The sequence below is a fragment of the Lepisosteus platostomus genome, chromosome 6, assembly GCF_059453375.1.
Source record: "Lepisosteus platostomus isolate fLepPlt1 chromosome 6, fLepPlt1.hap1, whole genome shotgun sequence".
Lineage (NCBI taxonomy): Eukaryota > Metazoa > Chordata > Actinopteri > Semionotiformes > Lepisosteidae > Lepisosteus > Lepisosteus platostomus.
The window spans coordinates 33,760,677-33,785,580 of NC_142616.1; the positions used below are offsets into that span (position 1 = coordinate 33,760,677).

The 24,904-nt window shown below is 36.0% G+C and overlaps 1 protein-coding gene across 3 annotated transcripts in view; it reads left to right on the forward strand.

The window, feature by feature from the left end:
- mypn (myopalladin) overlaps positions 1 to 24,904 on the forward strand; it is a 64,904-nt gene that overhangs the window by 17,718 nt on the left and 22,282 nt on the right. For all 3 annotated transcript variants that reach the window (XM_088635526.1, XM_088635524.1, XM_088635525.1), the window contains exons 3-10: positions 312 to 487; positions 1,005 to 1,056; positions 1,510 to 1,642; positions 2,076 to 2,147; positions 2,799 to 2,940; positions 4,051 to 4,074; positions 7,729 to 7,845; positions 8,422 to 8,764. In XM_088635526.1, the coding sequence (XP_088491652.1) occupies positions 312 to 487; positions 1,005 to 1,056; positions 1,510 to 1,642; positions 2,076 to 2,147; positions 2,799 to 2,940; positions 4,051 to 4,074; positions 7,729 to 7,845; positions 8,422 to 8,764 (1,059 nt within the window). The remainder of the gene's footprint in view (positions 1 to 311; positions 488 to 1,004; positions 1,057 to 1,509; positions 1,643 to 2,075; positions 2,148 to 2,798; positions 2,941 to 4,050; positions 4,075 to 7,728; positions 7,846 to 8,421; positions 8,765 to 24,904) is intronic.

Below are 24,904 nucleotides of genomic sequence, written 5' to 3' on the forward strand. Positions count from 1 at the left end.
TTCTCATCCTCCTAGGAGGCTCATGTGTATCCTGTGTTTCGTTTGACTGACTGGGGAAAACTAGAGAAGGCCCAGAAGAAAGGTGTCTTTTGCATAATGTAGATTTGTGTTTCATATATTGTTTCTTGAGATGTATGCCAATTGACTTAACCAGTACATCTTTGGAAGAAGGGAGAAAACTCACCCACGTACAACATGAAAAGTCCACACAGGAGGCCCCACAGTTCAGAATGGAACCTATTCATTGCTGATTATGATTACTATTACTCAGAGTCACCGAGGGTCACAGAGTCCCTGTGTTTGTCTTGTAGGTGGTTCTGTGAGGGTAAGGAGTTAGAGAACAGTCCTGACATTCAGATTCTCAATGATGGGGAGCTGCACTCCCTGATCATTACCGAGGCATTTGAGGAGGACACTGGACGCTACTCTTGCTTTGCCTCCAACTTCTATGGCACAGATTCCACTTCTGCAGAGATCTACATAGAGGGTGAAGCTTTTTTACTTCCCATTGTCTACTAAATGCACTGCAGTTATTTGATTCTTTACATGTAATCTGGTTACAACCATGATTTCTTCTTTGCATGTGTCTCCCTATTATCCATTACAGCAATCAGACAAAAGGCATTGCTTTCCTAGAGATGAGGTGTAGTCATTTCAAGCAGTTTTTGTAGAAGTGCAGTTGTACAGTGCTGGTAAAAATAGCTGGTATTTCATTCATTTCAATCAAAAAAATTTTAAATGTTGTAATGCTAAGAAATTTTTTTTTTGGAAGAACTGTGACAATTCATTATAGTGCAATTTACAAAAAAACCTCTTTGACTTGTCACGCTTGTTTTATGCCCAACCATTATTATATACAATAGTAATATTCAATTATATTTGGAATTCTACCTTTGGGGTCAGATACCATTTAATGTAGTCAGTAATTCTGACACTATTGTTATAGTAATAATAAAGGGTTCCATAGCCAGTCAACTAACATTTTGTTTGTACGTTTTACACAGGTGCCTCCTCTTCCGAATCTGAAGGTGAACAGAATTTTGACAGCAAAGCACAGTGAGTATGAGTGTGATTTCAGAGAGAGGACTAGTGAACAGTCAGTGATGGTTCTGGCTCAACACAACTTAAATTTTTAACTCTGTATTATTATTCATTTGTTGGAGCATGCCTAATAACTCTTGTCTGAAATATATTGACCAACTTAAATTATATATTGTGCAAAAACTATTTCTGTGCGGTGTCATTTTAATATGCAGAATAACGTATATTTTGCAGAGGCATTCTGATCTTTTCCACAAAATGAGCTGACATTAGTTTCATGAGCATGCATGTTCCTCCTGCTGGTAGAATCCCCTTGCATGCATACCCACGGACTAACAGTGTACAGATTTTCCACATTTTTCATTTTTCACAAATTGCTGAAACCTGGTAAAAAATAACAAAGCAAACAGAACTATGAAGGTGAACTCTTATGATTTCATGCCTTATTTTTTGTCTCTCAAAACCAAGGGCCCAGAAGAAAACATCGCTGTCGTTTTCAGTTTCATCTCCACCACAAAGGACAGAGCCCATTTGTGAAGAAGAGACTCAGCCAGTCCAGAATCCTGTCGTTCAGCCTTCTGCTCAGTTACCTATACAGGAGGTCAGTTGACTCACACCACTAGAGGAGACAGGCCTTTTAGCGACCTGTTCTTCTCATACAATTTACACAGATGTGGCAAGAATCAGTGTGATGTTGCATGACAATGAGTTTATACTGAACATAATAACCACAGCACCTGAGCAGTTAACCCAAATGAGGTCATTACAGGCTTTTTGCACTTCATCTTCTAGTTTCTTGAGCTCTACATCATAAGACATTCATTGCTAATCATAAAGCATAAAATTATTTTTGTCCATCTAGAGTCATTTCTATTCAAAAGTTTGACCTTTCAGAAAACACATTTTCATTATCGCTCTTTTTTGTCTTGAAACAGAATCACAAAACCACCATTTTTATTTTGCAATTCAATGCAGAATTAAGATATCTTGTATATCTGACTACATCTTTTGCTTGTTCTGTAAATGATCTACAGAGTCAGAGCTCCAACATCTACCTCCAGGGTTTAGATGGAAGACCGATAATGGCTGCTCCAGTTTTTACAAAGGTAAAAATTTGCTCTTTTCTGCTCTAAGCTTAACATGCCCCTACGTTTTCAGGGGTGATTGTAAAATGTAACTCTTGAATAGGAGTCTTAACTGAGAATGCAATTACTGTTGGAAAAATAAATAGTTTCTTCAAATTACAACATTTATTTTCATTCGCACAGCCCCTTACATCTCAATGATTCAAATTAGGTTAATCAGGAAAATGAAAAGAAACAAAACATTTTTTTATAACAAGTAATAGGTTTATTCCATGCTGAAAAAAAGAAGAGAGAAAACTCAACGTTTTGGCCGTGGAGCCTTCTTCAGGTGTGAAGAAGGCTTTATAACTTTTGCCAATACTCAATTTTGAGTCATAATGTACTGCACAATTTTCAAATTCTACCAGCAGAGGGCGCTGGCAGCCTAGAACATGAAAAGCCTAAAAATGCGATCCTTCAGGTTCTCAAGGAAGAAACATCCGGGGTCGATCAGAACTGATTGAAAAAATGATATTCTTTATTCTCTGCCAATCTAAAGTCATTTTTACTTTTTAATTGATCAAATTAATTTATAATGAGCTCAATTTAGATTATATTCTATCTCCACGAATAACTGTTTATGTAACGTCCAATTTGCAGATCCTACTGAAAACCATATCTCGTGTTCCACAGACTCTTCAAGATTTAACAGCCTATGAGGGACAACTGGTTGTGCTTGAGTGCCGAATCAAAGGGGCTCCGTCCCCGAAGGTGGAGTGGTACAGGGAGGGCACCTTGATAGATGATTCTCCTGATTTCAGGATTTTGCAAAAGAGTAAGTTCTTTCAACCAGAAGAAACTCTAAAATGAACAATTAAAAAAGTATCAATTACCATCACCAAACTATACCGGGTCTTAAGTCAGTCAAAGCGAACCCTCTGATCATGGGCAGCTACTAGCAAGCAGATGAACTGGATGGGCTGAGTAGCTTCCTCTCAAAAACAATACACACGTTGCTGTTTGAACTATTAAAATGTGTTTTTTAATAGGTAGGAATGTCTTCATAATATGCAAATATAATGTTTATGCATAATTGGACATACATACAGTATACAGTACATGCATAAAACAAAAGTAAGTTTTATGTACACAAGGTTTAAAGGAGTAAAAATATCTTCTTCTTTTTTCTGGGCACTTCCAGAAAAGTGCAACCTCTCAACACAGTACATACATATATGTTCTGCAAACATGCATGCTGTTTTCACATATACAGTTATTTGTATAACTATACTGTATAACTATATGTATGTATATGTATAACTATAGTTATTGTATAGCTATACTTTATAAAGCTGTATCTTCGTGCTGAAATGAATGATTGTTTAGTTCAATTACTTTACTATGTGTGGAGATCTTTTTTTTTTGTTTACAATATTTTTGTAAGATGTTCTGGTAAAGGACCCTGAAAAGGAAGTATGGGGTGACTCACTGAACAAACCAGACGTAATCCACATTTCTCAAGTAAAAAATGACATATTATGGAAGACAGAGCTAAAAAAAAACCTTAATTAAACTAATTCAGAAAATGGTTCTAGTCCACTGAAAATGAAAGCGGCCTTGACTCTTGTTTGCGAATGACAGCGCTTTACACTGTAAGCAACCCGTAGTAAGATAATGGCATCAGCCAAATGTCATAAAGCTAAACAAATTAAGGGTAATATACTGTAGGATTGATTTTTTTCCTATTCCTGTCCCTACATCTTATCAAATTTTATATACTGTGTGTGTTGCAAAGCATAAATATAGTTGGAAATTTAGCAAGTATGGATACAAACAGTAGTATTTGCTTGATAAAGACATTTCTGTTCAGGTGGATTTTGTGCAAAAAAAAAGTTTATTCTGCCAAATTAACAACTTGTTCCTTATGATTCTGTTTCTGCTCTAGAGCCAAGGTCCATGGCAGAACCAGGTAAGCATCATTAAAGCACAACAGATTCAGCTTGTTTCACCTAAAACAAAGCACCTCCTTTTACAAGCGCCACCCGAAGAATATGTATGAGAATACCATTTATTTTTTAAATTCAGCCAGATAAGGTAGCTCTGAAATCACTTGGACTGTAACTCTTAACTTTGCTTAGTGCTCAGCCCATGATCTGCAAAAGATCAAAGCCTACAAGAACAATGATCTGAACATTTTCTTTTACCAGCACAACGATCATTTCACTGATGAAAGATTTCTGATGCAATACACAACTTTCTAGGGATTCTTAATGGGATGGGATTCTTCAGTTTTGTGCAGTTTAAACCATATTCTTTCATTGACCTTATACTGTGAATCCTTTTTTTAAATAAAGCTTTATTATACCCTGTAGGATTTTTTTATGGCAGAATCCAACACAACAACACCTTCCTTTCCTCCCTCTGAATTTCTATTCCATGCATACAGTTATTTTATTTTAACTGAGCAGACTGAGGATGGAAAATTAAAAGGTTGATAAGAAAATTAAGTTGATGTAAAAGAAAAATCACAATAAATGCCATGAAGAGAAGAACAATTATTGTACAGTAGATTGTGGAAATGCTCAGTTGACACCCCCGGTAGGGTTAGGGTTAGCATTCACACACTACTTAGACAACTTTTTAGCTCAACACTGGATTTTGGGGCCCTAGTCAGGGTCAGGATGAGTGGTTTTTTGCTGCTATCTGAATTTTATTTTTTCGGAAACTCTCTGGGGCCTGGATGGCGCAGCTCCCCCGGGTGGTAATTGTATCCCAAAACTGAGTCGGTCAGATCAAAAGTTGTAACCAAGCAATATTGGATCTAATTCAATTGCATGAGCTTGGATCAATGCTCTTGATTATTTCTCACTCGTGCTTTTTGGTTTGGGGGAACATGTCAAAATCCGATGCCCAGAGACGTTCAGATATAGATCGCTGAAATGCTCAATTGACACCCCTGGTAGGGTTAGGGTTAGCATTCACATACTACTTACACAATTTTTAAGCTCAGCACTGAATATTGGGGCCCAAGTCAGGTTTTGGACGAGTGGTATTTTGCTCCTATCTGATATTTGTTTTTTTGATAACACTCTTGGGCCTGGATGGCGTGGTGCACCACGGAGAAATTGTATCCCAAAACTGAGTTGGTCGGATCATAAGTTATAACCAAGCATTATTGGATCTCATTCAATTGCATGAGCTTGGATCAATGCTCTTGATTATTTCTCACTCGTGCTTTTTGGTTTGGGGAACATGTCAGAATCCGATGCCCAGAGACGTTCAGATATAGATCGCGGTAATGCACAGTTGACACCACAGGTGGGGTTAGGGTTAGCATTCACACACTACTTAGGCAATTTTTTAGTTCATCCCTGGATTTTGGGGCCCGAGTCAGGTTTAGGACAAGTGTTTTTTTTCTCATATCTGAATTTTATTTTTTCGGAAACTCTCTGGGGCCTGGATGGCGCTGTGCCCCGCGCAGTAATTGTATCCCAAAACTGAGTCAGTCAGATCAAAAGTTGTAACCAAACATTATTGAATCCCATTCACTTGCAAGAGCTTTGATCAATGATCTTGATTGTTTCTTACTCATACTTTTTGATTTGGGGAACATTTCAAAATTTGTTGCCCAGAGACGTTCAAATATACGGTATATAATGTGTCAGTATTTTTTTACCTTTACTGGATACCTTTCCTCAAGCCCAGAGTTCTGTGCAATATTCCATTCAACCACACTGGAATTTTTGCTGGTGTTTGGTACAAACTGCAATGGAAAATAGGGCACATCATTCTATAATAGTCTGCATCTATTCTTTTAAAAGTGAAGGTCTTTAGGAAGCATTTTAAAGAAAAATGTGCAGTTTATGTCACTGACACCAGCCTAGAGCCTGATGACTTTGGCTCTGGCGAGAGACTCAATGAGGAAGAGCTTTGTCTCAGAAACACCACGTTCCCCACGAGTCATAGGGCTGCAGTTCAGACTGATGAGGTTGCAGCAAGCAATATTTTGGAGTGCCCCTGTTTTTCATATTTATAAATCATGTGAAAAAGTAGAAAGGGGCATAGAATCCAAAATATGAGGTCATGGAAATGTGTTGCATATTAGTTTTACAGAATGCAAAATTTCTCCCTGAATCTTGCATCTGCCACACAATATTTTGTGTTGTTTAATGATCATGTACTCTTACAGATTGAAAACAATCCCATCCTCCACTTCAAGCCTTATGAAAAACTGTGGTGTCACCCTCAGGAGGAGATAACCCCCTATTTCGTGGCAAATAGCTGGCCTTTGTCTGACTGCCAGAAATACTGCTTTGCAACACTTGACTCTGGGCTCACCCTAGTAGTGTTAAAGCTGCAGCCAGCGTTGGCTTTTCAGAACTTCGGTCCATATAAGGCCATGAAGCTTCCTTGCTCAGAAAGTAACCTTAAACCTTTCAAGAAGGCCAGTCTTTTCTAACTACTCGGCTGTATACATGATGTAAAACATCTGCAGTTGCTTAAATGTCAACACAGAAACAGATTCAATCTTCCCCGAAATCTAGGGGGACATGGAAAAGATTAATTAATGACAATCTCTATGCACCTATCCAGATGTATACAAACACATACAGTACATAGATACCCGAGAGGTCCTGCTTTATTTGTAATAAAAGGGAGACGAGGGCTGTCTTTGATATAATGTCTGTTATGAAGCAAGACAAATGTACAGCTTAAGGAATGAAGTATATATAGTCTAAAGAGTATATGGCGAAAAAAGTATTAAGCTTCAGCAGTCAGCAAAACACGTTACAGTATATTGTGGGCATAATTCTATACTGAAATAGTGGTGGTGTGATCTGAAGAAGTTAAGTGTGCAACTTTATAGATAAAATAAGTGTTTTTTCAACCAAATTATTAATTACTGCCAATTCAGACAAGTCATTGTCTGAGTTATCTATAGAAAAGTTCACAAACATGACTGAGACTAAAATAATGTTTTTGCCTCCAAGCTCATGTTTTGTCACCAGAAAAGAAATGCTATACAAATAAAGAGCAATAAAACCAATAGGCTTCTGACATCTGTGTTCAATATGATGACTGGCATATAAGGTTAACTTTTAATTTATTGCCTGACATAAATGAAAGAAATAGTGGAGTTGGTGGAAAAAGAGAAGTGTTGAATGTGTTGCTATGAGTCTGAAAGGTACTGAGCCTATTCTTTTTTTTTTACTAGAAATTTTTGACAGTCAGCACTTGGTTTATGTCAATACTGTAGCAAGGGGCCAGAATTAGAAAATACAGTTGCGCATATGCCACAGAAGCACCAGGGTGTCCAAAAAGAACTTGAATCACACATTTCACAATTGCTGATCACAAACTGAAAATCAGTCAAGCCCTTCTAATACTGCTGCCAATGCAACTTGCATTTTATTCCTTTAATATTTAAACAAACAGCAGCAACAGCAGAATATACATACATGTTATTTCAATTTTGTTATGATTCACTATATGTAATATTTTGCTTAACAGGGATGATTCAGTGTCCTAGGCAAAAAAGTCACCTGCCCATTTTGAATGATAAAACTCTACTTCATGTTTAATGCTTTGTAATTTAGTTATGTAAATCCTGCTCTCCTTTCAGAGGAAATATGTACATTGGTAATTGCTGAAGTCTTTCCTGAAGATTCTGGAACATTCACTTGCACAGCTAAAAACAAATATGGGACGGTGTCCAGCATTGCCTATCTGAAAGTGAAAGGTATTATGAAATTAAATTCCCTGCTTTTATGGTATACAGACAGATATTTCTGTATTTTCGGTTGCCATTAAGGCAAAAATAATATACTGTAAGATTGTTGACTTTGTTTTACCTTAAATTATCTGATAAATTGTTTCCTTCTTAGAACAGCCTGCAGATAGCTTATCGTTTGATGCATGAAATGTCTAAAAGTGTTTTTTTTAACTGAAATACAACATGAAAATGGAAATCTTTCAACTTGGACAGATATAGAATGTAGACATTCCATTTGCTTGATGAACTATGAAATAAGGATGTCTCACTAAATAATTCCAATTCTTTATGGCAATTTAAACAAAACAAAAATTGGGAAGCAGCTAAGCACTGCTAGAATGTACTCTGAAAAGTATGGTTATAAGAGTCTCACCATGCATGCATATTTTTTTATTTAGTTGTTCTTTCCCCTTTTGTTGTTGGAGGTTTTGAATGTAAAATATTGTAATTCAAAATCCGTAAAATAAAATCATGTCTTTTGAGCCCTATGTGCTGTAAGACACGCTCAGAAAGGGTTGACCCATTCACTCTCTTTTCTGCTAGGCAATGAGAACAGCAATAACTATACTGCAGTGTCCAGAATCACGTCCCAGCACAGAGCTCCTGAGGTCATCTCGGCTGACCCCCCAGGCTGCCTGAAGCCCAAGCTGGAGGGGGTCCTTGTTAATCACAATGAGCCTCGATCCAGCTCCAAGGCAGGGCTGCGTGTGCACTTCAAGCTGCCTGAGGACGAGAAGGACAGCGAGGCTTCCTTCGAACAGGGAGATTTCCTCACCAAGCCGCCAAAGGCCGGCTCTCCGCTCGAAATGCTGAATGGACAGCCGGCAGCCACCGTGCCCACTTCACCCATCAAGGAGCCCCCACCGGTCTCTGCCAAGCCCAAGCTGTGAGTATGCCTGTTTTTCAGGTGTTTTGAGTTTTTTTAAAACCTCCTCAGATCTACCACATCCACACTCTAGGTTGATAAACAGACCTCTTTGCTCAAATGAAACGGGGTCAGGAGTCTAGGTGATCCTGCGCTGCTCAGGGTTTCACTTCTTGTGATCCGGGAAGGATCATGACTTTTGTGTTGACAAAATTGAAAATCTGTGGTTTGGGGTATTGAGAGGCATGTTGTTATACCACTATTATATTCCTGACACCAATTCCCAATTAGTATTGAATACAGAAAATGTAAATATCAATTTGGAGATATTATTTCATAATATATTTATTCTGTTAAATAGAAAATAAATCCAGCACTACTACAGTACCTGGGAATATTTAACAGAGACATAACACAGTCAAGCAACATATATCTTCAGTCAATGCTTTCTTTGACTTTCATATACTGTGAACTTACATCCCTGAAGAAAGTGCAGAAGCTATAATTATAGCTGTTTTGACCATTAATTTGGTGTAAAATAAACTGCCACTATACAAAGAGATTTTAATAAAGGGAATAATGAGTTATTAATGGGGAAAAGGGGCATACAGAAAAGGAATGTTGATTTTTTTTTAAATGCAAATTTGGCTTGTAGTGTATATGGGTTAAATGTGAATTAGAGAATTAAATAACCGTGGTTGTAAATAAAATGTTCATGATTCCAAACAAGCACTATATGGACAAAACATTTCTCTTTCTCCAAAAGTAGCTTATAGCATTTAATCCTATTGTTAATGTTAGTATTACTCATTTTTTTCCAAAATATAAGAAACAATTTGAACAAAGTTAAGAGCAATTGTTCAGACCTTGGTTACAGACAAGTCAAAACCTTTCTTTGTTGTTTTAGTTACTTTATTAGTATTGTGTTTTTCAACAAACTTTATCCCACGTGAAGTGTGTGGGCACATATCCACATGTTTATTTTTACTACTTAGTGTACTTGCATTTTCAAAATCAAACCAATTATAAAATAACACCACCTTTGAGATTGCACAATTCTTGTTTATGTTGTGTAAATTCATCCTTAACAGATTATATGAAAGTTTCTTTCACAATGATGTACCATTTTATCTTTTCATACATGGTAGGAGTATAATACACAGTTTACTGTGCGTGATTCAAGATCATGCACGTGCTTCAACATGTAACTATTTAAGATGCAGAAAAAACAAATATCCTTTTTCATGACACATATTATTTTTCTTTTCACTTCTTCCTAATACTTTGTTTAGATGGGTTGTTTTCCATAGTATTTTCCTGTTTTCTTCAAAATAAAACGCATCCACGCAGGCCTTAATACTGTAATATACCAGGAAATGGGGAAAAATCTCAGTGCTACATAGGCCAGTGTCTATGAAACTTCTACTACTGGACCTGATTTTGTATTTTCTAGAACTCAAACCTCAGAAAGAACCTTTTATAAGAAACATTTTATAAATAAACTTCAATAAGTTGGGAATTACAAATCTTCAAGACATACTGTATGATAAATGTATTTTATCTTACTTTTTAAAAACTATGTGCTACACACTTCTAAATATTTTGGTGTTCTATCTATCACCTATTGTATTACATATTTCGAATATACCTGTAGATATTAACATGCCTGGAATGGTAATCCCCTGTGCTGAAAAGCATGGGAAAAATGCCTGACAGTTCTCTACTTTTTGATCTAACCTTGAAATATGCCTCTTTGCAAAGAAACAGGTGTGAGCAAGTTTCACATACATCAGATGAAACAGTAAATTAATTCCCCCCCTTCCAGCTAAGGAGGCATTCAGCTGTTGTTCTACTGGATTCAGAGTCAGAACAATGACTTCAGTGTGAATTTCATTCAGAGGCATTTCAGTAACGGAAAGTAAATGCTTGGCACAATGTTTCAAAGGCAAAAACATGTTAATTGAATAAACCCACTGACAGATAATGGAATTACAGATGGCACTATTTAGTTATTGGGTGATAAATGACCTTTATATGAAAGCACTGGTTTCCTACAATCTGATTATCTTATCATGTGTTTGTAACATTCTCTTTTTAAAAAAAAAATCCAAAACTCTGAAGCTAGCATGAGATGTAAAAATATACCTCGTCCATATTAGGGACAGATCAGTTCATTGCTAATGTATATGATGATTTAAAACATATGATTACAATAATAGATGTAGTCTTTGAAATTTGAATAAAACACTTTATTCTGGAAACCTAATAGACTTATTATTTGTGCACCTTATAAGGGAAAAAAGTGCTGCCCTTGTGGATGACTTTAATGCAACATTATATCTTTGTTGTTGATCAAAGGTTTGTAAGAATAATTATTTTGCTTTTGCAAAACGTGTCTTATTTTATTATTTAAATATAATGTGAAAGATACTTTTTGGTGCAAGTCTAATTATAATCATTGCAATAATACTAATTAAAAATTACATAAATCCTTAACTGTTTGCATTTGTGAAGCACTTTTCATTCCAAAGTATCCCAAAGGGATCAAATAGAATTTTACGGTGCTATATAGCATTTTAAGAGGCCCACCTTATTCACCACTGAAGCGCAGGAGCCATGTTATAATGAGGCACTATGCAGCAGATCAGGTGGAGGAGTGAGAAATTGCTTCACTGGTTGTATTAAGGGTGAAGTTGAAGCACATTCCATCAGAAAGGAATTTAGCGAAGACAATGTCCCTAATCTTACAGTGTCATGGGATCTTTAATGACCAAGTGGATTAAAGATTGGATTAAAGCCCATTGAATCAATCATATTTTGGCTTGTTGTTCTCACAATGTAAATTTTAAATTAATACTAACTCTGAAAGTGTGCCAGGCTTTCCTCTAGCTTTGCCAGTGTTAAAGAGTCAAACATGGCAAACACAAGTGGATGTCATCCTGTTGAAATGCTTCTTTTGGTATTTTATTATGAAAAAAGGTAATTAAGATTCTGCTTGAATAAATGCTACTCAGGAGAGGGGTTTAGTATAATACAGAATTATAATATGAAATATTATATTATTTGATAAAGACTTTAAATAAGAAATAATTTGGTACACACAAAATTGGTATGATTACTGTAAAATATCAAGTTTACTCAGTGTGCAAATGGTCTGAAAAACTATAATATAATTATGGCATTTTCAAAAATCGAATGCACATTTGAAGTTAGACTAAACGTACAATTTACTTTTAAGATAGATTATGTAAGAATAGATAGCTACAACATACTGTAGCTGCTGCCACCATATATTATAGCTGTAAAACTTTGCTTGGTGAGGTTTCTGTAGGTTTCTGCGCAAAAACTAAATCCTAACTCAAAGAAAATATAAATATAAGTAGCAAGTCATTTTTTGTGTTAAAACCTCAGTTTTTCTGGTTTCTGAGCATGATTTTCTAAGGCACTTCATACTAGCTTCACTTTATTTGCAAACAAATCTCAGCTGCTAGGCAACACATGCACTTCAGTTTATAGCAACTGCATTCTAAGTTTTCAGATGGTGCTCACAGTTGCCACATTTCTGTCTGTATTCATTGTCTGACTGTAGCTAGCTTTTCCAGAGTTCTCAACATTTCTCTTGACGTAGGGGAATTGATGTGTATTTAGTTCTGGTCTGTTTAAAATAATGTTGATCGGATCTGTATTCAAGACCGTTTTGAGAGCCTAAGCTTAAATTGTTCCAGATTGAAATTATAATAAAACCACATTCAACTGCACCTCTTCTGAAAAACATGTACAGTATATACTTATGGTTAGCACACAGAGGTGCGATGGTCATCTCAAACTGGTACCACTAATTTAGCCAAAATTAGCCAAAAAGGCCAAGCAACCTTCAAAATTATTTTGCAGATAAAACTGTGCAAAGCTAGGGATGGGGCTAATGGTACAGTAAGTTGTGCTGCAAAGGTTTGTGGAATTCAAATGAATCTAACAGAAAAGTCAAAATTCACTCAACTGATCAACTGGTTAGTTGTAAACAAAAATTAGCTTATTAGTTACACATCTGCATCACAAGGTGGTTGCACAAAAACCCAATTCAAGGCTAAAGAGGACTTGGTTCTATTTCTGGCAAATAGACTTGAGGTGTTACTCTAATACACCAATGGCAGGAAGGCAATGTTCTTGTTAATTGAGGCATGTTTATTCTTTTGGCATGTTTCTGTGGCATTCAATAGGTTAAATCACTTCATCATCCGAGCCCAAACTAGTATGTCACTAATTTAATGCTTATGTATCATTCAGTTACTTGGTCAGTCGTAAATGATCGATTAATCAAATCAAGCAAAGACATTCAATCAATATCCCAAATTTCATTTTTTGAGAAATATGTATAGATGAATAGAGTGCTATAGTTCCTCTAAAGCTCTGCATATACTGTTGACATTTTACCAAAGATTTATTCAAGAATATACTGTAACTCCATAGATTTCTGGAATAATCCAGCATCAAAGATACACAAGGCAATAGTCAAAAAGAAGAACTGCACAATTTTGCAAGGGTTTTCTTTGTTTCTCTGCCCAGCTCCTCACAAAGATTTAATGTTTTTTTTTTCTCTGTTGATGCACAGCTTTTGTCTTTTAACTCTTGATTAATATTGATAAATGAATCATGTCAAATACCAAAACATCAATCATGAGAAAATTACTGGCAGTTGAGTTTGTGGTGTTTTGCCATGCTGGTAAAAGCTGTTTATCATCATCATTCTTTAGCAATGTCTTTTCAAGTATGAAGATGAGAGAAGAGTGGTATTTTGATGGATTTGTCTTCTGTCAATGAAATGCAACTACCATAAACCCCATTTGTGATTTGGAACAAAATATAGAAACACATAACAGTGTTTACTGACAGTTGGATTTTCTGAATAACCCTCATAATTTCTCAAACCCTGTCATATCCATCTGTACATGATGTACTTATTTTTATGTATTTTACAGATACAAACATTTATCTGTGATTTAGTGAAATAAAAGTTCAAAAACATTACATGCCTGCAAATGATGCCAAGGAAACTCCCCTTTTTATTCCCAATAAGACGTTTCAGTGATAAATACTGTATGACTTTTCCATGCATACCTAATGGTCCCTTTGAGCATTCCCTTCACATTTTGCAAGAATAGAAGACCACAACTTTGGTTTGGATACATCAAAGTCTTCGGATCTCTCTTGCTCACAGCCTTTTTTCACAGCAACTCTCACTCTTATAATAAGGCCACTGTTAGGAATGAAACTGCAAACTTCTATAAAACAAGCCATAAAATGCTTGGCCATTTTTGATTTGTAGAGCACTGTGATGGGCTCAGCAGTCATAAGAGAGGTCATTGTGTTGGCAATATAAGTACAGTGTGTTAAGCACTTTTGTTTCTTATGACTATGACCACCTGGAATGTTGAAAAAGTTGCACAAGTTAAGAGCTCTGAAGCATCCATATAACACTGGTCGTAGCACTAGGACAGAGGTATAAAATCATACATGAAACTATTTGGATGCAACAAACATCTGTTGGAATGGTAAAGTGATTTCATCAGAAATCCTAGATACAGTACAATAATATTATGTCTGTTGTTTGTTATGGTTCTGGATGGATATTATACTGTATAAACTACAGATGGATATGGGCAGCAATTTTAAATTCAGCACTTCAGCAAAACCCGAATTAGTGTAAAGTGGAAGAGAAATAAGGATTGTCTGTTCAGTTGCAGTACAGTAACTCACCTGGCTGAGGGAGCAGTAACCTGACCTTAAAGATGAGGCTGATGGAAGAGGATTGAAGCAGGCACCTGTGGCAAGGGCGATGATGGGGCAGGGAGGGGTATGAGAAAAGAGGGGTTCAGGAGTGTGGAAATGGGTGTAATTAGGGTTTGACCCCTCCCTGAATGTTAATTTTAAGTTTGATTCATCTGATTATGTTTACATCATTTAAGACAACAGTTTAGATTGCAATAAATATTAGCATATTTTTTCTTTTTTTTGTAATAGGAAATATAGCTTAAAGGAATGCAGACAGTCTTCTGGAGACACAGAAATACATTTCCAATCATGGGCTTAGTATCCACAACCTCTATTAGCACAACCAAATTACATAAGAAATCTAATTTTCCACATTTGGCCTCTAGTCATTTTTTTATATTTTAGAGTTGGGTTATACAATGTTTATCTCAAAATGGTTAAGTAAAAGTCTTAACAATTATACACCAGTGACACTGACTGTATTTAGGTGCAGGTAAAGATGATTTCTGATTAGAAAGAGGTGAGAAAAACTGGACTATTACCATCACACAGGCTTGATATAATTTATAGACAATGTAATGAATAGGTTACCTCCAATTTTATTGCTAAATGAAACTGCTTATTTACTAAACTACTTCTCTACATAAACTGGAGTGCTACATCATCTAAACTCTTTTTGCATGTACCATCATGGACAAAACAGTTCTAATACAGGCCCTCGTTTTATGGAAAGAAAGGATGAAACAGTTTATAAACTTTCAGATAAATTAATGTTGTTTTTTTAGTTTAATGCACAGTAAATAGTAAATGTCTTTCCTCCCTTTACTGGCAACCACTGGTACTGTTCAAAAGTGCCTGAATGGAATCAAATGTAGAAGAATGTAGAATGTAGAAGCAAGATGCAGCGCTTATCATATGCACTTGACTAAAATTAATGGCTAAATACTTTGTAAACATATCCTTTCCCTGTTACCTCAACTTAGTAGGAAAATTAGCCATGAACTTGGGTGTTTTCTTCCTAGAAAACCTGAAAGTCTTTAAAATGATATTGTATACTCTGAGCTGTCACAGGATGAGATGTTTTTTCCAGTTCATCCAGAGAGAGTGTTTGTTATCAACTTTCTTTACTTAAGACATTGTTCACACATTAGTTTATTGTGTAAAGTTCTATTAGTCTTCCAAAATGAATTGTTGTGTTCTAACTTGTTTACATGGTAAGCTAACAAAATCAGAATTAAAGAATGAATTGATCACTTTGACTTTTTCTTAGGACACAGTAATAGAACAGAAAACACTACCATTCAATGAAATGTTACTTTCAGCTTTTATGTAGGACATACTTAACAGAACCATGACAGTACTTTATATGCTTTTTTTAATCGGGTGGTAGAAAACAACGTATTTATTGAAAAAAAAATTCCAAACCAATAGATCCCATTGTAGACAACAGGCCTTTAAATGTCAGCTCCTTTTGGGACAGTTAAACACATGTTTGGGAGCTCTCTCACAGAACCACACAGCTGTAGAGAACGGCAGTAAACTATGGTTAAATACAGGAAAAAGAGCTGTTTACGAGAATAGCAGGGGAGCAAGCACTGGGCCTTACAAATTGGTCTGTTCCCAAAGGCCAAAGTACCACTCTGCATTTGTCTTTAATATATTAAAACACATTCTATGAAAGCCTTGTTTAATGGCTCCAGTCATTACACAAGGGCTTCCTAGAATACTTCTGCTGAAGTGCATAAGACTGACTGTTAGAGGACTCTTACTGTCCTGCCTTCAGGCTTTTATTTTGAAGTTCTCCTGCTATCCTAACAGTAGCAATAGAGACTGCAGAAAAGCAATAATATTTAAGGTAGGAGGGACAACGATAGTACTCCTTCAACACAAACCCACTCAGCTAGAGCTGTGTTCTTTTCTGTACTGGACTGAGCCCTGCAAGGTAGCACAGCTGTTTAAATTCCCCACAGTACCACTTGTAAAGGAATGATATGCATTTAATGTTGGCGGCCTGAGTAAGTACAAATCTAAATTCAAATAAGTTGGTGTGTGTCAAAAGCCTGACTAGTTTTTAACCTTTTTAAAATATTTGTAGGTTTAGATTTTACTCAAAATGTTAGAACCTTAGCAAATAAGGTCTTATTTTGCAGTTTTGTCATGTAAGAGCTGTCTAGTTTCAATGTACAGTAGTACAAACATTGTGTTACAATTTATTAAGTAAACATTTGAGGTGAAATATATCATACCACTCCACAATCCTTGTTGGGTGATGCATACTAAATGTTGGTCTGTCAGATTTATGGAATAAATTGTAGAAGCATTTATTTTTTTATTGACTGTTTACACAGCACAACTGTGCCCTGTTGTCCTATATACTGTATTATATATTGTGCTAGATGTGTAGATCAGATGTTTCAGGATGTTGTACTTTGTGAAGCCGGCTAAGATGCACTTGCAGTGCGTTGGCTATTCCATCAACTTTTTTCAATATTTTCATGGTAACTTCCACTGAGAAAAGGAGTGTTTCTTAAACTATAACCAAAGCAACTGAGCATCTTAACATAAATATCGAACTCTGAAGAACTTGACTTGGTTTGTTTTTGAAACAACATATAATTTTGTTTCTGCATCTCAGGACTGTTTAAAAAATACTGTGCTATGCACAAACTCCATCCCCTTTCACTGAGGTGTAAAAGAAATTTGAATTTTGAAACAGCAGGTAAAAAACTATATACAGTATCTGTAGACTGTGCTTGACAGAGATTTAGAAATATAGAGCAGGAATATATTTCAATTTGTGAAATTAATTGATTGATAACAATGCACAGTTAAAGAATATGTGCAAAATCAGAAAGAATTAAAGAAAAAAACAACTAAAAAGAAAAGAAAAATGAGGGATCTTGCAGAAAGCTAGTATTGTAAATACAGTACGTATAGCAAAAAAAGTTTTGTTTTTAGTCCTGACTGAATAGTAGGTATTTAGAAGGTTCTGCCCTTCTTATTGCATGTCTGAAATATTCCTTTCCTGCTCTCCTGTTGTTAGATGAGGCTTGGTAACTGCAAATAATCAGGATCTGTTTCTCATTTGCAAATGATTTCATTGGCAGGGGTCTAGTCTTCATGTCTGCTTCCATCATTACAAGGAATAGCAAGACAATATACTGTATAAAGGTTGAAATATCTTAAAATAACTTACATCACATTTTGATGTACTGCCACTTACAAATACAGTTGAAATTTCACACTAAAAGTATTACACTTGACTTGAAACAGAAATTCAAAATGGAACAAGAAGGATATCCATGTTTTCAATTTCTTACGACGAAAACATAAATGTCCTATTTTCCACTTTAGTACCTGAGTAATGAACAGCAGAGAATGTGGTTTAATATGAAAACAACTGAGCGCAAGTGTTACTTCTTGATAATGTGGCAGTATGATCACATCTTCATATGCACTGCTTTTGTCTCACCAGTTTGTAATACGTAGTTACTAATTTTTTTATAAATCTAGAATTATTTAACTATTGTTTGTGACAGATGGCACATCATTTGTTAATTCAAGTAGTTGGTGTTGATATTTTTTTCAGAATTAACTAAACCTTTTTTATAAAATACATATGCCACTGTTGTCATGTTTGCGTTTGACCATCATGTGGCGTAACTACTTGTTAAAATCAGATATCAATTTACAAAAACAATGGATAGTTGGAAACTTTTTATTTAAAACTTTACAAATTAAGTGCAGTTTATGTACATTTATAATGACTGCATCTTTAGTTTTAAAACTTAATTAAAAAATAGTTTAAAATGTGTTTAGTTGGCTTATAATCTTCATCAAAATCAATGTAGATATTTTGTTCCACAGATATGATTGTGGAACAATCATTTGTCCAGATTTGTCTGGCTTTTATTCAGCAACTGAAACAATGTTGAAATATCTCAATATATTAGTCACAGGGGGGAAAAAACCAACTGCAGGACATGTTTTGCCAAGAAACCCTGAACATGCTATGTCTTTAAAAATCAAAACAGCAATCTATACAACATATGTGAAAAATAATGTACAAGATTTTACATAAACTGAAATTAATATTTCATTTCAAGCAGTGATTGACCTATGATAGTATAAGAATTTCACATTTCCCCTGAAGAGAACCATATGGAAAGCATATTATTTTCCTTCAGTGCAACGGATTCAGGAAGTCATTAGGGGCAATTAGGACACATTATTCATAATGACTGTATCGGTGACAAGGGATTTAGAAAAACCTCTCTTTAAAAATTCCCCACTGTTGTCTGCATGCAAGAAGTCAATCATGATGACAAGAGCCCTACAAAATTCATCCAAAATCACATCACCATTGAGCACTCAGTGTCACAAACTATGACAGGATTTTACCGTTTGAAGGAGGATAAAGGCTAGCAAGTAAAAAAATTCCAATTGGTTTAAGTGAAACTGTCTTTTGTTTTCCCTTTGGGTGTGCACAGCAGTAGTGCCAACTCTTCCATTTTTCACTGCAACGTTCATGGAGCTGAAAAGCAATTTCCCAACTTGATACTCAGCATGTACTGTACCTCCAATTAATGGAGCTGAAATACAGTACAGTATGTTACCACAGATTTCTCAGACCACTTTTCTTATGATATTGCTGATCTCTAATGGCTGAAGAGGACTTTTTCCCTATTTGCTGCCTTGCTGGATATTGTGTCCTCATCATAGTCTTTATACTGTAATAAGGAAGCTTTGCAAATAAGGCAGAGATGCTCAAGGAAGGTTAACTAGATTGTCGACACAGAGACTTCAGTTTTGACTCCAAGTGATGAAGTTCTTGGTGGTCAATGGAGTAAAGGTTCATTGCTGTCTTGTTGAGATTTTGCTTTGGCTCCCTGTGATCTGGTGGTTTATTACTGTTTTTCTTTGATCTATTCTTAACCAAAAAGGTTAAAACAGCACATTTATTTGTTTTATGTGGTTAATGTTCAACCTGAGTACATAGCCCATTTCCCAGCACGTGTAAGTTCTATGTATTGAAATCTCAGATATCCACTTGTTGAAATGTGGACCTGTTCTCAATTGCATTACAAATTTTAGGGTAAATATAAAAGGAGTGCCCCTTGCGCATCTGCAGGCTATTACATGACAGTGTTCAATATATTTGCATGCATGTGAGTTGCCAGCCAGTAGTCAGTTTTAACATTTAAGTTTTAGCTCTTTAGAAGAGTATTTGGGATCTTAAAACTTTTATTCTATGCTTGGCAAGAAGGGGCTTTAGTAATAGTGCATTATTGTCAGGATCCATAAGGTTGGAAGAAGTATAAATGGCCATCACATGTCTATTTCAAGGCTACATGACCAAGAGAAATAAGCTGTTCCAAGGAGTTTTAACTCAATGAATCAAACTGTGCTCTCCTCATACTGGTCATAGTAGAAAACCTAAGCACTTCCTTAATTTCCTTAAGTTCAAGTAGGTAGTTACGTCAGCATGCAAAGGAACAGCTGAAGGTTTATTCCATGCTGAAAAGAGAAGAAAAGAAACACAACGTTTTGGCTATGGAGCCTTCTTCAGGTGTGTGACACACCTGCTAAACAGCCGAAACGTTGTGTCTCTTCTTTTTCTTGCAGCCTGGAATAAACCTTTACCTGTTCTTTTACTTTCTTGACTAGCCTTGCTACACTTTTGGGATAACATCAGTGCCACATTGTCGTTTATCCCCATGATATCTCCCGCCTGTGAAGGTTCTTTCTGCTTAACGGCAGATTGCCTTTTCCCTGTAATGAGTATGGTACAGTTAGGATATATCCTAACCACACTGTTTATTTCAACGTTTCTCACACTTAAAGGTCAAGGTCTGTGTTCCAATATCCAGACATCCATCTTTCTTTAGTATAGAATTTAATTTCTTCTGCTTCTTAAAGGCATTAACTGGACAGTCACAATCAGGAAGGACCTCTGTCAAAACAGTAGGAATAGGAAATAATGGCTTGAAGTCAAGGACAAATTATCTCTAATGCTCCATTTCAATTATAGCTACTGGAGCATGTGTTCCACTTACAAATGCTAATCAGCTGTTGCTATAATTTTTAATATACATGTCGTTTTTAAAATATTTTTATTTTGTCTGGGTTTTGACAATACCAAATATGTCTGAGTGAGAGGTTCATTAGTATGGCTGACTTTTGCACCATTCCATTCTTAGATTCGGGTGAATGGTATTCTTCAATATATGCCCTTTCTGTAAGACCACAGACAATATGTCTCTGTTGCATTTTTCCCTTTTATGGAAAATCTTAGAGGTTTTTGTGAATCTGTGCCGTCTATGTTGGCCAGGACAAGACATCTGTCTGGAACACTCCAAGAAATAATGTATATTAAATTTTCAAATAATTTTACAGAAGAAGGAGCTTATAAGCGTGGAGCCTGAAAAGATTCAAAAACACCTGCAAATGCCTAGACACAGCCACTGTGAGGCTGGCGCCAGAGACTGGGACATAGAGATCAACTGCTTACTTGATGGCTGAGGTAAAAAGGAGAGAGTGTAGCAGGGTGTGTCCAGTATGACATGCCATTACAGGATAATGTAATCCACACAGAATTTCTATCTTTAATTCTGTGTCCGCCTTAAGCAAGCTAGCATAAGCAGATGGGTACCCAGTAATTAAATGAACCAATTTCTTGGGCCTTATCCACCTTATAGTGCATAGTTACAGATATGCAAATCCTGAATAAATCTGACAACTGAGCAAAGTTCAAGGCTACAATATCATACTTCTATTTGGCACAATTTATATATCAATCTTATGTATTTCTCAGAGGTTTTCCATGCTGGTCTCCCAATGTATAACATTTCAATGTGTTAGCATGGTAACCATCTAAACTTTAAAAAACAAACAACAAAAAGAAAAGTCTTGTTTTTGGAAAGATGTTCCTACAGCCAGAAATAGAAATTGAGGTCCTGACAGCCTTGCTTCCTAGAAACTCTCCTTCAAGTTCCAAACTAATGAAACTTTGACCTCACAACTGAAACTGTTCTAGCAAGACAATATTTTGTCTGAATCAAGAGCCCAGTTTAGCAGTTTGTTTCTCTCCTTTTCAGGCATACAAACAGGGAGTATTATTTTAGTTTAGACACAACAACATTTTTCTAACAGCTGTACAACAAAAAGTGTTCCGGTCTATAAGGCCAAATCATACAGACTCCAAGAAAGCCCACTGTGTGTAGTGATTTGTTTGTTTAAGAGGTCCAGTCAAATGTCAGCCTTTAAGCCAAGTTTTCTTTGTCAGCATTTGCCAAATAAGACCAAAAAATGTTGTATGTCTCGCTCTGTCTTGAATTAATGGCATGCTGGTGGAGTTGAGGCTTTTGTTGTAGTATCTGTGCTCTGCAGTACACTTTTCACAGCAGTGCTGTATCTGTAATAAATTATATACTGTAGAAAGGCTTCTTTCTTGTACAGTATGAGCACATTTTGCTAAATATGAAAACAGAGCCTGCCTGAATCTTTATTTGGCAGTCAAAGAAATGAGAGAGGACACCAGGATCTCAGCATTGCCTTACAGTAGTACTACAGTAGTTCACATAGCAAAATAAAGTTAATTGATTTGATATTTTAAATAAGTGTTATAATCAAAAAACATCAGAATGGAATTTAATCATTTTTATTGCATATAACATAAGTGATAAAACCAGAACCTGATTCATACAGAGGATTGCATGTAATTTCTTGCGTTGTCAGCTTTTTATTTCCCATGCTATAAAATCCTTAGGGAAAGTTTTTTGGTTATGAAAACAGATATGAAAGGCATCTTCATTATTAGCTTTTTACTTAGTTACATATTTTTTCATTTTTAATTGTGGCTTGTTTTGTGCTTTGAAGGCATTTCAGTTTCGATGTCTTGATTGCTATCCCAGTAAATCTACCTTCAAATGATCTTGCCATGGTTTATTCCTCTTTGGAAAACACTATGGATGAAAATCTAATTTATTGGCTTATGTAATTGTTCTTCAACTGAAAATAACATTATTTTGTATCGACTTTAGCTAGCGCTAGCACACCAACAGTTTACCCATATGGAAAAGATGTGTAAAAGAGTTTAAAACTAAGCTCTGAGAGCTATGACTAATACTAGAACATGGCTAAAAATGTAAAAACAGGGGTACCGAAAACCCCTTACTATCATTCATTGTTTTACATTCTTCCTTCAACCTATCATCGTCCTAGCTCCAGCTCTTCAGCTTTTAGTCAGAAGGTTCTTATAATCTCATCCTCGTGGCAGCTAAAATCAAATTTCTTTTCAAATTGCCAACCTAATAAACCACTCAATACTATGGTTGGTCTGAAAGCTGTTGAATCTAGGATTTAACAAATTTGTAATTCAAGGGACTAATTCACAGTTGCCCAACCCCCCCCACTTGTTCCAATAAGTTTACATTGGGAGAACTTCATGAGGAGAAAAAAGAAAGTAAAAACACTAAATGTACAGTACATGAACTGATCTCAGCTGGGGGACAAGTGTAATTTGAATCAAAGTGTTCTTTTTTTTCCAATGTACAACAGAATAATATTTGTTACTGTTTTAATAACATTACCTTATGGATGCTAAAAGACTTTATGCCATTTGTTTAGCGTGAGGGCAGCACTGAGGCATAGTGTTAATATTACTGCCTCATAGCACTAGGGCCCTGGGATAAATTCTTGGGACACTATCTTGGGGCATGGGCTTTGTATGTTCTCCTCGTGTTCACGGGGGTTTCCTCCAGGTGCATCAGTTTCCTCTCACATTCCAAAAACATACTGGTACTGTAAATTAACTGGCTTCTGGGAACATTGGCCCTAGGGTTGAGTGTGAGCATGCCTGTGTCTGTGTGTCTGCCCTGCGATGGACTGGTGTCCCATCCAGGGTGTACCCCACCTTGCGCTTGTTGTCAGGAAAGTCTCTGGTTCCCCCCTGACTCTGAATTGGATGAAGCTGTTGGAGAATGGATGGATGCTTAGAGTAATCACACTGCTAAAGCATTTAAAATAACAGTATGAGCTGAGTGTTGGGTGTGTACTTTAATGCAGTTTAACTGTGAAGAACAAGGTGCCTTTAGAAAAAGGTATTTCAATACAAAATCTGCATGATGTAAAAGAATATTCAGAATATATTTTAAGGCAGAATACAATATCCTTACATTAAACACATAAATTAACCTTCTGGCTGTGGTTTCTAGTGCACTCAAAATAGCTTTAATGTGCATTTGAGAACACAAATTCAGTTTTACATAAACAAAGAAATAACAGAATAAAAACAGGAGATGTAAGAGATAACATTCTGGGTGGCACGGCAGGCCTTTAGGTCTGAACTTTACTTCACTTCTCTGTGAGGACAAAAACAGGGAATATGCTACAGGCTATCTCTGTTGTAGGAATATTCCTATCAGCTTCATTCAAATGTGTCAGTTTTTTTAGTCTGTCAACATTGAATTATTTAGACACTGTATTGTTATCATTGCCATTTGTAAAGTGTGGATCATGTCTTTTTATATCACACAGCTGCTAGTTAAGACAGATCCCATTATCAAGCTAATAGCTTCTAAGAGAAGCAGTTGGTAAAAGATAGCAAGAGCATATGCCTCCCAAAGCCCTTCCAAAAGAGATGCTGAATTCTTATCAGAAGTACTTTTTATCTTTAAAAAGCATTAACAAATTACATTCCTCCTGCTGTGCAGGAGGTCCTTTGTCTTCTGTTTGCATCTGTGGTTCTCTGTGCGACATTTTTGTTTGAAAATATCTTTTTGCAATTTAACATCTGTCGCCTTGGCTGAGGTCCGTATACTGGAGGACTTACAGTATTTAAACTTACAGTAAGCTTGTGAGTTTGTGGGAGGTTATGCCATCATTTTTTATAACAATCCCAGTCCCATGTTTCACAGAGTCACCATTGAAATGCTGTGCAATCAGGAAAAAAAAATGAAAATGACTATTTAATTTGCTAATGCATGCACTGTTACAGCCTATTACAAATGAATAATTCATTGAAGTTTATGTTGAAATCCTGGGCTCTCCCACAGGCTGAATGTTTTCCACTGGATGAAGGCTTTTTGTGTCATTGCAATATCTGCAATTACAGTAATGCAGTGAATTGTTTTATGATGATTTGTGAAAGCAAAATGTTTATTCCATCCAGCACATAAACCTAAGAATAAAGGTATTTACTTTTGGAGGGAAGTATACAGTATGTTTTCTGAAGAAAGCCTGCTCCACGCAGATGAAGAGTATAAAATGAGCCGAAGTTCTGGATATTCTCAACACAATAAACAACTGTAAAAAAGCACTTTTTTATTTGTTGGACATTATTTACTCACAGATAAAGCTGACTTTCTTTGGACCCAATACAGCTCAAACATA